The sequence below is a fragment of the Amphiprion ocellaris genome, chromosome 17, assembly GCF_022539595.1.
Source record: "Amphiprion ocellaris isolate individual 3 ecotype Okinawa chromosome 17, ASM2253959v1, whole genome shotgun sequence".
In the NCBI taxonomy this organism is placed as follows: Eukaryota; Metazoa; Chordata; class Actinopteri; family Pomacentridae; genus Amphiprion; species Amphiprion ocellaris.
The window spans coordinates 20,928,936-20,944,470 of NC_072782.1; the positions used below are offsets into that span (position 1 = coordinate 20,928,936).

At 39.1% G+C, this 15,535-nt stretch overlaps 1 protein-coding gene across 1 annotated transcript; it reads right to left on the reverse strand.

Annotated features, from left to right (window-relative positions):
• Window positions 1-14,145: 14,145 nt before the first annotated feature.
• pnx (posterior neuron-specific homeobox) lies at window positions 14,146-15,535 on the reverse strand. The gene is made up of 2 exons (XM_023278600.1): window positions 15,415-15,535; window positions 14,146-14,594 (listed from the first exon to the last, which is right to left on the reverse strand). The coding sequence occupies exons 1-2, from the start codon at window positions 15,533-15,535 to the stop codon at window positions 14,146-14,148; spliced, it is 570 nt and encodes a 189-aa protein (XP_023134368.1).

The following is a 15,535-nucleotide window of genomic DNA, read 5'->3' on the forward strand; positions in this document are numbered from 1 at the left end:
ATGGCCCTTCACCCCGTTTTTCCCCTCACCCATCTCTGAACAGAGGGGAGGAGCATCTGCCACATGTGACATTCCTATGAGGGAGGGGGGGAGTCTAAGAAAGAAAAAAAGACAGAAAGAAATTAAGGACACTCTCTGATTTGCAGTTATCCACTGACTGACAAGAGCACCAGAAAACGTGATTCACAACGTACTTTGAAGAGGGAAACAGTGATTTAACAGAAGCTCAAGCTCCACACTGACTCTTTATTTCTCCTGCACTGAGGTGAAAAAGACAGCAAATGGGAGTTTGGGCAAAATAAAAAGATGGATGCTGGTGTTTCTTTGGCATGTTGTGCAAATCTTCTGTATTTGAAAGTGTGGCTAACTGTTGAAACGTGTAATAACTGTAAAATTCATGAGCAATAAAATTTAACACTGTGCAACTACATGGACTTGAGGGTTTTTACTATAAACCTTTTAGTCATCTCACTGCACATTTATTGAAATGCAATGTGGGTTAAATATAGTTACTCATTCTTGTATTATATATTACAATCGATTATAGATTACATAATCCTTTTCCTGTTTTTGAAGTCTTAAAACTCAAAAACAGAACACTAATGTAATTATTGTTTTCTTCATTTTCTTGTCTGTAAATATCATGTACACCCACAATTCTTACTGTTTGCCTTGGTTGCATTTCTTGCTATTTATTTTAGTGTAAACCATCACTGTAACAGGCAGTAAAATATATTTCAGTATGTAGAGTTTTACTCATAGTGTCATTTGCATAATTTTGTTTGCATGAACCTTAGATCCAAAGTTTTGAATAGTAGTGTAGCTTAAAATGATCTACCAACAGTACAAGACAACATCATTAGTAAAGGCTTTTTTTAAACAAGTAAAATATATCAACTCAAAAAAACCAACAGATATCTTAAAAGTAGTTCAACCAGACTAAAAACAAGTATCAAGAAGATATTAATTTTTCTTTCCAGTGAGAGAATGCCTCCTAACCCTCTTTTTGTGGTATATTTTCTGTATCCACACAATGTTTTCACCTTTTCGTTCCACCCTCACCTGTTTGCATTCCCGTACGAGGTATTGGAAAGGTCTTAAAAAGTCCCAAGTTTAATTTAAATTTAATTTGTTGAAACTGCAGAAATGGTTTGTTGCTGCACTACAGCTAAAAGACCACAGACTGACCCATGAGATACTCATTCTGAATGATGAATTAAGTAGTTTATTATCTCTGCTGAAGTCTTTCAGCTTAACTTTTAGAGTTTCTACATCCATCAAAGAGATAAAATGCTCTCAAAGACATCTACTTGATATCTGGCTCTGTTCACATATTAAACATCTGCGCTGCAGCTTACAGAAACTTAAAATATTTTCTTTGTTGGATGCACAAGTCATTTTTGTTTGAAGCAGCAATAAATCAAAGGCTGTTATCATGACTTCTTATAGTTGGTATCTGCACACTTGTTCCTGCAAAGGAGCCTGGAGGAGTTTTATGATGCAGTTTATACAATACAAAACAATACACTACAATACAATACAATACAATACAATACAATACAATACAATGACTTTAATCCCCGAAGGGAAATTCACTTGTCTGTTCTCATCTGTTTACTTTTGAATTAAATAATCTGATTGCTGATGGCAAGAAAGATTTTCTGAATCTTTCAGTCCTGCATTGCAGGGATAGGAGCCGTCCACTGATGTTTTGTTGGTCACTGAGGCAGATGTGAAGTGGATGATCCAGGTTTGTCAAAATGGCCTCCATCTTAAGTGCCTGTCTCTCCACCTCATCCTCCAATGTGTTCAATCTGATTCCAACCACAGAGCCAGCTTTTTTAATCAGTTTGTTCAGATGCCTTACATCCTTGTTTTTTGTACTGTCTCTCCAGCAGACTGCAGCATAAAACAGAACACTTGCTACCACAGACTGATAAAACATCTGCAGTATCTTACTGCAGATGTCTAATGATCGAAATCTTCTGAGGCAAAAAAGTCGGCTCTGGCCCTTTTTGTAGATGAAGTCTACATTTTTAGACTAGTCTAACTTATTATCAAGGTGGACACTTAAATATTTATACCATGTCACCACCTCGATGTCCACGCCACAAGTGTTCACTGGCTGAAAAGGGGGTTTGGATCTGCGGAAAGTTTATAATCTGTAATGTGCAGAATCGGTTGTAATATAAAAGTTGAGCAGCTTTTTCAGATTTTGGATGTTGTTTCCACACAAACTCAACACAGTCAAAGTGAATTTTAACAATAAGCAGTGGAAAACATTTTCATTCCTCAGCTTGGGATCAGTTTTGGTTAAAGTTGTTTATTTAAATGTAAATAAACTATTTGTTGCACAATTTGCACATAACCATGCTTTTATCAATCGGGAATTTTATTAAATTTTTTAAAAGATATTTTTGGGGTTGTTCTTAGCCTATATTGTAGTAGACAGTAGAGAGAAGATAGGAAACATGGGGAGAAGAGTCAGGGAAGGACATGGAGAAAAGAGCCATGAGAAGGAATCAAACCACTGCGTTGTGGATTATAGCCCCTGTTTATGGGTCACCAGCTCAAGCAGTTGAGTTATCTGGGCGCCCGGGAAAATTTTTAGAAGAAAACTTTATGCCCAACAAGTTCAATTCCGCCTCATCTTTCATCACTGTTCACCCAACTTTCTTGTGTGCTAACATCAGTTAGTGCATCCTGTGCATGTTCTTCGCAGCTGGCAAACAGACTTTAGGTGCACTTCCGCCACCTACCGGGCTGGATTGTGCATCAGGGTTACCCGTGGCCAGAAATTAGGGAACTGAGAAAGGCACAATTAAATGCGTTATTTTTTTATTTAACAATTTAACAAAACAGGTCATATCTGAAAGATACTAGCAAATTGTTTAAAGGAATATTAAAAACCGTCTAAAAACATTTCCAAACAAACAGTAAAACTATCTTTCACTGTGTACAACAATAGCCTTCACTACCTCCCTGCGTCTTTAGCTTCCATCTGTTCCCAATATGTAAGTGATGGTTTCATATCTGATTTGCTCTAACGAAAAATCCCCACACCAGCTAAGGGTGACATAACATTTTAACTTCTTAGAATTTATTTGTGGATATTAGACAATGTCTATATAGTGTAGACAAATCTCAAAATATAAGCACCTTGCAAATGTTATATATGTTTTAAGTTTCAGTGTCTCTTCAAGATCTTAAGTTTTCCACTAGTTTTGAGGGTTTATAGATGATTTACTGTAACCAAATACTTTCCTGATGTGTATCATTCTCAATAATGGATGGACATGTTGGAGAGTTAAGAACCCCACTGATGTCTGAGTATAAGAGTTTGTGCTAAATTACATACAGATGTGCTCAGGAGTGTCTTTTTGGAAGTACTTGTGTGTATGTGTGTGTATGTGTGTGTGTGTGTGTGTGTGTGTGTGTGTGTGTGTGTGTGTGTGTGTGTGTGAGAGAGAGAGAGAGAGAGAGAGAGAGAGAGAGAGAGAGAGAGAGAGAGACTGAGAATAAGATAGCAGACATGTAAATGTATATTTTATGTTTTTGTGTGTTTGAATATTTTTTAAGTAGGAATGAACATACACAAATACACACACACACACACACACGCACACACACACACACACAAACACAAACACTGAACTGCAACCAGTTATGCAGGACAAAAGGCTTTTGTTTTATACTACAATGCAACCCTGTTGAGAGAAATACGACCATGTTGTCAGATTTGAGATAAAAACAAGCAACATATTCACAAATGTTATTCTGGACCATATGCTGATTGTACAGGAATCATGAGTGAACAGCCTTTTTCAAGACCAGCTACAAATTCATAATTAGATTGAGGTCTCTGACTTGGTGACTATAAAACAGATTGCCCTACAGGATTTTCCTAAACATTGCTGCATATTTGTTACCCTCTACCTTTACAAGTCTTCCAGGGCCTGCTGCTGAGAAGCATCCCAGCGTCACGATGCTGCCACACTATTATGCTTCATAGTGGTGATGGTGTGTTTGTGATTAGGTGTAGAGTTTGGTGCCTGCCAAACATAGCATCTAGTCTGATGGCCAAAAACTCACATTTTTTCTCATCAGACCAAATAACCTTCTTTTACCTGACTTAAGAGTGTCCCGCTTCTACAGAATCCCTATCAAGATTTAATATGAGCTTTTTCAACCATGGTTTCCTGTTTGACTTTAAATTTTCTTGTATCCACCCCCTTATTTTTGTTTTTTATTCACTTTTTTTTTTTTTTTAAACAAAGTTGCTTGAGGTGTTATTTTGTCTTCATTGTGTAGTTAAAGCCAGAAGTACTGATTTACCAGTTTAGTTACGCTCACAGAGGGAAGGGGAAAAGGAGGGAGAGCTGCCAGCTAATAAGACAAGGTTGGGGGGCATGACAGTACCCCCCCTCTACATGTGCCACCTGGAACGTGGTTTAGTCTATCAGGATGCCATCTGTTGAAGTCTGTGATTAAGGACAGGTCCAGGATCTGGCATCTGGGGATCCAGCTTCTCTCTTCAGGCCCATATCCCTTCCAGTCGATGAGATACTGGAGATTGTGGCCACAGCAACGCACGTCCAGCAGGCGGTACACAGTGTACACTGGATCATCATCCTCCATCCTGGGTGGTGGAGGGTGATGGACAGAGGCTTCAGAGCACTCTCCCAGACAGGCTTAATTTGAGACATGAGACATGCAAGGTTGGGTGAATTCACATTGAAGAGGAACTTGAAGTGCACTGCACTGGAGTTTATGATGCTCTCAGTCTTGGAAGGCCCAATAAAGCGGGGAGCCAGCTTCCGAGACTCCACCTGTAAAAGGAAGTTCCTTGGCTTAGAGCCACACTTTTTCATCAATGCTTTCCTGCACCCTCTGGTGCAGGAAAGCATTGATGGTTGGCTTGGCCCTGTATCCCGTGTAAGGAACGGATAAGGCCTGCCTCTATGTTCGCTCACACTTCCACAACATCATCTGGAAGGAGGGAACGGCGACTTCTTGTTTCTGAGATGGGAACAGCAGAGGCTGGTAGCCGACAGAGAACTGAAACAGGGAAAGTCTAGAAGAGGAATTGACCAGAGAATTATGGGTGTACTTCACCAAAGGTAACAGGGAACTCCAGGAGGAGGGGTTGTCAGAACCTATGCATCGGAGGAGGTTTTTAGGCTTTTGGTTTATTTGCTCTTTCTTTTTTCCATAACTGAGATGTGAATTAGGGGCCTCTATCAGAGACGATATCCATGCTGATGCCATGAAGACAGAAGACTTGCTCAACCATAATGTTGCCGTTGAAATGTGCTGACTTGGAGAAATGGTCAACAAGGTGAGTATGGTAGTATTGCCATTGGATGGAAGCAGACCAGTGACAAAATCTAATGCGATGTGGGACCTGGGTCTCCTAGGGATGGGCAATGGTTCCAGGAGACCGGAACTGGGGTGGTTACTGGTCTTGTTGCAGGCACAGATGGAACAGGCAGTGATGAATTCATGGGTGTCTTTTTCTATGGAGGCTGCGAGAGATGCCAGGATGGCAGATTAGCCAGGAGGCACATGCCCACTAATGCACATGGGAACGGACTTCATCAGGGACAAACAAAGCATTCAGGGGTCCATTTTCAGTGTCAGTTTAGTAGGTTTGGATCTGGCGAATGAGGGACTCAATCTCCCAAGTGAGGGAAGAGACAAAGCTGGTACTGGGCAAGATTGTTTCTGGCTCTTCTGATGGTTCCTCCATGGAGAACTGTGGAGACAGGGCATCATGCTTGATGTTGTAGGATCCTGCAAGGTAAGTGAAGGAGAAGTTGTATCTCCCAAAGAACAAGGTCCATTGGGCTTGATGGGAGTTCAGTCTTTTGGCAGACTGAATATACTGTAGGTTCTTGTGATCTGTCCATACAATGAAAAGCTGCTTCGTGTCTTTCAGCCAGTGTCTCCATTCTTCCAAAGCCAACTTTACTGCGAGCAACTCATGGTTACCAATGTCATAGTTTCTCTCGGTGGGTGACCGCCTCCTAGAGTAGGAGGCACAGGGCTCTCAAAAGGGGACCGTTGAGACAGCATGGCCTCCACATTGCTGTCAAAGGTGTCCACTTCCACGATGAACTGAAGTTTCAGGTCATGTTGTACGAGGACAGGGGCAGAGGTGAACCGTTGCTTTAAATCCTGCAATGCTCAGGAGGCTTCAGGGGTCCACAGGAGTGTATTGGAGGGGGAGGTCAGAGCAATAAGGGGAGGAAGAGGAAGTCACAGCTGAACAATTGTAAAAGTTAGCAAATTCCAGAAACCTCTGGAGTTATTTCTGGTTTTCTGGTTGTGGCCAGTCCTGAATAGCAACAAGTTTCTGGGGATCCATCTTGACCTCGCCCAGGGCCACGATGTAACCATAGCACTTGTCAGCATTAACAAAGAATTGTTTTTTCAGGAGACATTCCAAGACCAAGCAGACGTGGTTGACATGATCGTCAGGGTTATGATAGATGAGTATGTCATCAAGATGCACCAAGACGAAATGGTCAATCATGTCCTGTAGCACATCCCATATCAGGTTTTGGAATACAGCAGGGCCGCTTGTAAGTCCAAAGTCCAAAAGTCATCACAAGATATTCAAAGTGTCCTAGCAGGGTGTTCAATGTTGTTTTCCATTCATCCCCCTCCCAAATGCAGATCACGTGGTAGGCATTGCAGAGGTCCAGCTTTGTGAACACGATGGCTTCATGTAATGCAGTGAAGGTGGAGCTGATGACGGGCAGAGAGTACTTATTCTTTACCTTAATGTTATTTAGTCACGAAACATCATACAGAGTTGGATGGAGCCCTCCTTCTTCTCCACAAAGAAGAACCCAGGACCAACAAGGGAGGACAAGGGTCTGATGAGTCCTACTGCTAATGAATTGTGAATGTAAGTCTCCATGGCAAGCACTTGGAGAGGTTGTACAGGTGGCCACTGGACAAGGATGCCCAAGGAAGGAAATCAGTAGGCCAATCATAAGGACAAGGTCTCAGGAGGGCAGTTGTGGGTTGGAGCAGCAGGAACAGCAGCTAAGCAGAGGAGGCAGAGAGCATGACAAAAACTTAAATGACCATGATTCAATGCTGAAAAGCAATGGAAGGGAGAACTTTCTAAGGGGGCTTCAATACTTTGTGTAAACACCATAGATTGATATTCCTCCCATTCTGAATTTTCCCCTAACTTGTCATCTGCCGCCGTCCCCTGGTTAAAACTTACACTCATTTTTTTTTTTTTGACCAAGTACCTGCAAAGCTAATGGCATTCCGATTAATATGCAAGCACCTGATTCACATGGTAAACTGAAATGCTTCCTAGTAGAGAAATAAGTCTACAAATTTTGCCAACAAGTTTAAACATTCTGGTTAAAACCCTACAATATTATACACTTTACCACAATACTGGACTAATTTCAAAAATTCAGGTTAAGAATCTACAACATTATACAGAAAACCCAAAGCACCACTGTTTCTCAGTACAGTCTCAGAGAGCTGCAAGTTTAACACTGATTATTGATCTCTTTGGGGCCGTTTCACCATCTGCAACTTATTATATCTCAATAACAAGCAGTGCATCAGTCATCGTAAAGTTATGTTGTACATCCAAACTTGGTCAAACCCATTCAACAAAAAGGAAAATATGGTTTTAAATTCTAGCAGAGAGCTCCAAAAATATGTCAGACAAGAGGTGCATTAAGATATCAGTGGTATTTTACGTAGATGACACATCCATAAAGACACATGGGCTTCATGCCAAAGAAGACAATGAGGTTTAAGTGCAAAAATATAAACCAATCAGGGTATCAAAGAAAGAAAAACTGTCACGGCTTAAAAAGCTTCAGTTTAAGTTTTTCTCTCAGTGTGGACATCATATAGAGTTGGAAGAGGATTTTGACAACTATTTTAAAGCTACTTAACCCTTAGGTGTCCATTTAATAACGACGTTGGCTTTATAGACAATTGGAGCTCTTTCTGGGGAAAACCTGGTCTGATTAGGAGAGACGGCATCCATCCCACTTTGGCTGGTGCAGCTCTCATTTCTAGAAATATGGCTGATTTTATTAGAACTCCTAAAGCATGACAACCCAGAGTTCAGACCAGGATGCAGAGTTGTAGTCTTCCACACCTCTCTGCAGTTTCCTCTCAGCTGTCACCCTCCAGTAAATCACTTAGCTTTATTGAGACTGTGTCTGTCCCCCGACCACCAAAATTCAATAAATTAAGCAAATCAAAAATAAACAAAAGACATAGTAACCATAAAAATCTAATTAAAATTAATACCACTATTTCAACTGAGCGAAGAAACAGGACAATTAAATGTGGTCTGTTAAATATTAGATCTCTCTCGTCTAAATCTCTGTTAGTAAATGATTTGATAACTGATAACCAGATTGATTTGTTCTGTTTGACTGAAACCTGGTTGCAGCAGGAAGAATATGTTAGTCTAAATGAATCAACTCCTACTAGTCATACTAACTGTCATGTTCCCCGAATCACGGGCCGAGGAGGAGGAGTGGCAGCAATTTACCTCTCTAGCTTAAAAATGAACCAGAGACCTAAACCTAGTTACAGTTCATTTGAAAATCTTACTCTCAGTCTCTCTCATCCAGATTTAAAAGCTCAGAAACCAGTTTTATTTGTTGTTGTATATCGTCCTCCTGCTCCTTACTCTGAGTTTTTATCTCAATTCTCAGACTTTTTATCTGATTTAGTGCTCAGCTCAGATAAAGTCATTATTGTGCGTGACTTCAACATTCATGTTGACGTGGACAGTGACAGCCTTACGACTGCTTTTAATTCAATATTAGACTCAATTGGGTTTTCTCAACATGTAAATAAACCAACTCATAGTTTTAATCATACCCTTGACCTCGTTCTGACTTATGGCATAGAAATCAAACAGTTAACAGTATTTCCCCAGAACCCTCTTCTTTCTGACCATTTTATGATAACATTTCAATTTACAACAATAGATTGTATAGGAGTTAAGAATAAATATCATTACAGTAGATGTCTGTCTCACAATTCGGTGACCAAATTTAAGGAAATAATATCCTCTCTATTTAGTCCAGCACCACTTACTGATATAATGGAAGGGAAATATTATAATTTTACCCCCACAGAAGTGGATTATATTGTTAATAATGCTGCAGCCTCACTGCGTACAACACTTGATAGTGTTGCACCTGTAAAAAAGAAAGTTCTATCTCAGAGAGGACCTGCTCCTTGGTATAATTCCCAGCTGCGGACTTTAAAGCAGGCATCCCGAAAGCTGGAAAGGAAGTGGTATTCCACTAATTTAGAGGAAGTTTATGTAGCTTGGAAAAATAGTCTAGTAATTTATAAAAAAGCTCTTCGTAATGCCAGGACAACATATTATTCATCTTTAATAGAGGAAAACAAGAACAACCCCAGGTTTCTCTTCAGCACTGTAGCCAGGCTGACAAAGAGTCAGAGCTCTGTTGAAACTTGTATTCCTTTAGCTTTGAGCAGTAACAACTTCATGAGCTTCTTTACAAATAAAATTATTACGATTAGAGAAAAAATTACTCTGGCCCTTCCTGCAAATGTCACAGATGTATCATCGAGTACAGATACTTTAGAATTGGCTGTAAGACCAGATGGATATTTAGAATTTTTCACCCCCATACATCTCTCTGAACTCATTTCAATAGTTTCTACATCCAAACCATCAACATGTCTTTTAGATCCTATCCCAACTAGACTGTTCAAGGAGGCTTTACCTTTAATTAATTCCTCAATGTTAGATCTGATTAATCTCTCTCTAGTAACAGGGTATGTACCACAGGCTTTTAAGGTTGCTGTAATCAAACCTTTACTTAAAAAGCCCACTCTAGATCCAGATGTTTTAGCCAACTATAGACCAATTTCCAACCTCCCATTTCTCTCCAAAATTCTGGAAAGAACAGTTGCAAATCAATTATGTGAACATTTACAAAGGAATAGCTTGTTTGAAGAGTTTCAGTCAGGCTTCAGAGTGCATCATAGCACAGAAACAGCTCTGGTGAAAGTTACTAATGACCTTCTCATAGCGTCAGATAATGGACTGGTCTCTATACTTATTTTATTGGACCTTAGTGCAGCATTCGATACAATCGACCACAAACTTTTATTACAGCGACTAGAACATTCTATTGGCATTAAAGGGACAGCACTGGACTGGTTTAAATCCTACTTATCAGACAGGTTCCAGTTTGTGCATGTCAACAATGACTCTTCTGAGCATACTAGGGTTAATCATGGAGTTCCTCAGGGTTCTGTCTTAGGACCAATACTGTTCACATTATACATGCTTCCCTTAGGCAACATTATTAGGAAGCACTGTATTAATTTCCATTGTTATGCTGACGACACTCAATTGTATTCATCTATGAAGCCAAATGAAACTAATCAGCTAGCTAGACTGCAAGATTGTCTTAAGGACATAAAGACCTGGATGACCTATAATTTCTTACTACTAAATTCAGACAAGACTGAAGTCATTGTATTTGGCCCCAAACATCTTAGAGAATTGCTTTCAAAGCATATAGTTACTCTGGATGGCATTACATTGGCCTCCAGTACTACTGTGAGGAACCTCGGTGTTATCTTTGACCAGGACATGTCCTTTAACTCGCACATAAAACAAATCTGTAGGACTTCCTTTTTCCACCTGAGAAATATTGTGAAAATCAGGAACATCCTGTCTCAGAGTGATGCAGAAAAACTAGTCCATGCATTTGTTACTTCTAGGCTTGACTACTGTAATTCCTTATTATCAGGTTGTCCCAATAGCTCTCTGAAACATCTACAGCTGATCCAAAACGCTGCAGCCAGAGTACTGACAGGAGTTAGCAAGAGAGATCATATTTCTCCTATATTGGTTTCTCTTCATTGGCTTCCTGTTAAATCTAGAATAGAATTCAAAATCCTTCTTATGACATATAAAGCTCTTAACAACCAATCTCCATCATATCTTAAAGACCTGATAGTACCATATTATCCTAGCAGAACTCTTCGCTCTCAGACTGCAGGCTTACTTGTTGTTCCTAGAATCTCTAAAAGTAGAATGGGAGGAAGAGCCTTCAGTTATCAGGCACCTCTCCTGTGGAACCAGCTCCCAGTTTGGGTTCGGGAGGCGGACACCCTCTCTATTTTTAAGACCAGGCTTAAAACCTTCCTTTTCGACAAAGCTTATAGTTAGGGCTGACTGGGGGACCCTGACGGGGTGGGCTGGTGTTTTCATTTGCAAAACTGACTTCCCCTCTTGACGTCCCTTTAGTCTGCCCCTAGTTATGCTGCTATAGGCCTAGGCTGCTGGGGAACCTCTCTTGATGCACTGAGCCCTTCTCTAACTACCTATGTATCTACTATATATACCATTATTGCATTACATTCACTCTGTTTCTTTCTGTGTCCTTTCTCCGAGTGTCCCTGGTCCCAGAGCTGGATGCTGGATGCTTCAGATGTGTGGCTGTGTTTTATGGTCCTTGTGTCCCACCCCCCCACCTCCCTATCTCTACCCCTCTATCTGTATCCCTCTATCTCTACCTCTACCCCTCTATCTCTACCTTTCTACCTCTTCTGTCCCTCTCAACCCGCCCGGCCAGCAGGCAGATGGGTCCCCCCACATTAGAGCCAGGTTCTGCTCGAGGTTTTTTTTCCCTGTTAAAAGGGTGTTTTCCTTGCCACTGTCGCCTTTTGGCTTGCTCTGGGGGTCAGGCATATGGGTTCTGTAAAGCGTCTCGAGACAATTTGACTGTAATTGGCGCTATATAAATAAAATTGAATTGAATTGAATTGAATTAATAGAGTTACACTCAAGACATTAAGGACAAAAATGTCTGTGCCAGATATGGCCATAAAATATATATACATTATCACTATTTTCTATGTTTATTAAACACAGTTTTAATCAATCTCAGTCCTAATCATGATTACCAAATATTTAGTCATTTTCAAAATTTTAACCCTTTGTTTACATTATACCATGACTGCTTTTATGAAGAAAAAAAAAAACAATGAATTATTTTCTATATGAAGGATGTTAAGAGGATTTTTTTCTTCATTGAGCACACTCTGGGATATGTCAGTGATCACCAACAACACCAGTTCTGTGCAGTGTCAGAAAACAAACAAAAACCAATAAAACAAAGAGTCTGGACTTTAAGGACAATGTCTCATAATTTTAAATATTTTCCCCATAAAACAAAAAGTATTTTAGTAAGGGTCTCTGATGCTTTATTATTATTATTATTATTATTATTATTATTATTATTATTATTATTATTATTATTATTATTATTATTATTATTATTATTATTATTATTACTATTATTATTACTCTGCCAAGGAATGCGGTGGATTGCCATTGGTTTGTCTGTTTGTTTGTTCACAACATTACTCAAAAACGGACCAACAGATCTGGATGAAATTTTCAGGGATTGTCAGAAATTACACAAGGATCAAGTGATTAGATTTTGACAGTGATGCCGCTTATAATTTGGATCCACGCATTTGTTAAGAATTTCAGGATCATTGCAAGATAGTGTCACAGCTTCACTGTAACTATGACTACAAGTGAACTCTACCATCATTTGTCTGCTGACGATCACATGATTGCGATCCTACTACAAATTGACCTCCGCAGACCATGAATTGTTTCAAGATTTCATTCGTCGGAAATGATACAACAACTAAGCAACCTTGATGGAGTACTGCACTCTCTCAGTGCTTTTCTTGTTGTTGTTATTATTATTATTATTATTATTATTATTATTATTATTATTATTATTATTATTATTATTATTGTTATTATTATTATAAAAAAACAACATTCAGGACCTTAAGAACAAAGTTGTCCATGCATACAAAGCTGACTATAAATAGTGCATTTTGTCTTGCTTGCATATCCTTCAGTTTGTCACTTTTTTCTACATTAGTAGCTGTCTCCATAATAAAACCAATGCTCCTTTCTAGTATAAACCATAAAACACACTCTCTCTCCTCCAACTAGTTCAGAATACAGCAACTTGACTTCTTACTGCTTTAAGCATACAACATCATGTCACCACAGTCCAGACTTTTTTTCCACTGCCTCCCTGTTCATTATAGAACTAGTTTTAAGATATTTTCCTGAACACTTTTGGAACGACCTGCCTGAGGAGATAAGAGTTGCTGTTGCCTGTCAACCTTACAGTTGCTCTTCTGCCCACTGGGATTCCTGCTTTTGCTTTGTCTTTCAAAGCACTTTGAAAATCCTTTGTTTAAGAAGGTGCAATAGAAATGAAGTTGTCTTAATTAACATATTGTTACTTTAAACCTTCTTAGAATAAAATTTAGCATGCATCTTGTCTTTGACAGTTAGTGTTCATGTTCCAGTTCAAACATCACACACAATTTGCTTTTGCTTTATATTGGACGTTGGTAATATATTTTTCTGCTCTCTGCTTTTTAAAAAATGATAAGAAAGGGCAGAAACAGCATCTTAAATGGCAAATCCAGATCAGTCTTGGTTTGAGTAACTCATATGGATCATGAATGTGTGCTCTCATTGGAATATAAACACTGAATCAGGTTACTTTTGCATCTTTACACCATAAAATCACCACATCTTTAAGCATGTTGTCTTGAAAAGGGTAAACACATGGAAAAATCACAGTCTGGGTATCTAATGTTCAGTAATATTTTTTAGATTATTATCTTGATTTAAATATGATTAAAGAACCAACTTCACCCTTTCCTGACCCTGTGTGATGAGGGGAAAACTGTAAATAAAGTCATCAAAAATATTCCACCATTTTTATTTGTTTTTTGTTTGTTTGTTTATGCTTTTTCTGGCATCATTGTGACCATATTTTCACCTTTAAAAAAAAACAGTTGTTTTTGCAGCATAAATTAGTATTTTTCTAAAATGAACACACCAACTTTCATAAAAATGTTTATTAAAATAAGTTATAATTACATTAGAAAATATCGAACATTTCTTATTCATTTTCATCTTCTCCACTCAGTCTCTTTTGGCACTTCACCAAGATTCCTAAACGAATGATGTTTGAGCCATAATTTGCAGACGTTTTTGCTGTAGATGTTGGTTTCTTCAGTCATTCTGTGCGTATTTACGCATTATGTGTAATAATGACGATATGGCACCAGCGGCAGTGGCGCAAACATCTGGAGCGGGTTGGGATGCTGGCAGTAAAGAGGGCTGTAGGAGAGAGGGGAGCAGACCGCAGGAGGAGCGGAGAGGGACGGTGTGGCTGTAAACTCCTCCGACTCCTTCCCCTGCAGACGCTCCTTCTTCCTTTTGGTGCGTCTGTTCTGGAACCAGATCTTCACCTGCGTCTCGGACAGACCCAGCACCGCAGCGATGGTGTGCCGCTCCAGCACCGACAGGTAGTGACACCTCTGGAAGCTGTGCTCCATCACCTGGAGCTGCTGCAAGGTGAAGGCGGTGCGGATCCGACGGCTCTTCTCCTTCACCGCGCACGGAGCCTTCTCCTCCGCGCTCTCACCTGACAGGGGACACTGCTGTTGCTGCAGCTCTCTGACTTCATCTCTGGACTTTTGAACCCCTAAAAGAGATCAGTAAATCATGAAGACAACAACAAATGATATTTAAAAGTTTTCTAGAAACGCTAAAAAAAATAATAATAAAAAAAAAAAAGCTAAAAAAGAGAAAAGTCTGGCAGCAACATGATGGAATACTGTAACATTTAAAAATGTGAAAAATAAAACATCGAAAGAATAAAGTATTATTATTATTGAAAATACAGATTTTTTGAGGTGGACCTTATTTACAGTTTTGACCCGTTTTTTTATGTAAAGTAAAATTTTTCTATGATTTTGCTAAATATTACCTGTGAAATCTGTAAATTTACTGTTTAAAAAGATGAACAATTTTCAAGCCTCAAGATATTCAGTTTCTTTTAAACAAAGGCAAATATTTGTAAAATATGCTGGCACTGAATTGGGTAAAAAAAAAAAAGTTGCAGAAAAACTGGAAATGAACTAGTTTATCTCATTGAGGGCTTTCAAATCCAAACGGTGAGTTCTTGAGGTTGACTCCACAACGTGGATGCAGTTGTTTTTCATACCTTACTTGTAAATCAAATTTTTTTATTTGTTTTTTGCTTGTGTTAGAATTGTATTTTACCTGTGTAATTTTCTAACTGAATTTTGTATTTCCTGCTGCCTATCTTGGCCAGGGGTCCCTTGCAAAAGAGGTTGTTAATCTCAATGCTTCTCCTGCGGTTAATAATAAATAAATAAATAACTTTTTAAAATTGATTTAAATACAGTAACAAATTCAAATTATATATATATATATATATATTTTTTTTTTTTACAGTGTATACATTTATTCACAAAGGCCTGACAAAGTTTCGTTCTCACCTGCAGCTGCTGCGTCCTCAGCATGGATTATTTTCCTGCTAAACTTTGTGGGGTCCAGAATATCTTCCACAGAAAACGGAGTTCTGTGAACCTGCGGTAGTTTGGTTGCAGTTGGCTTCAT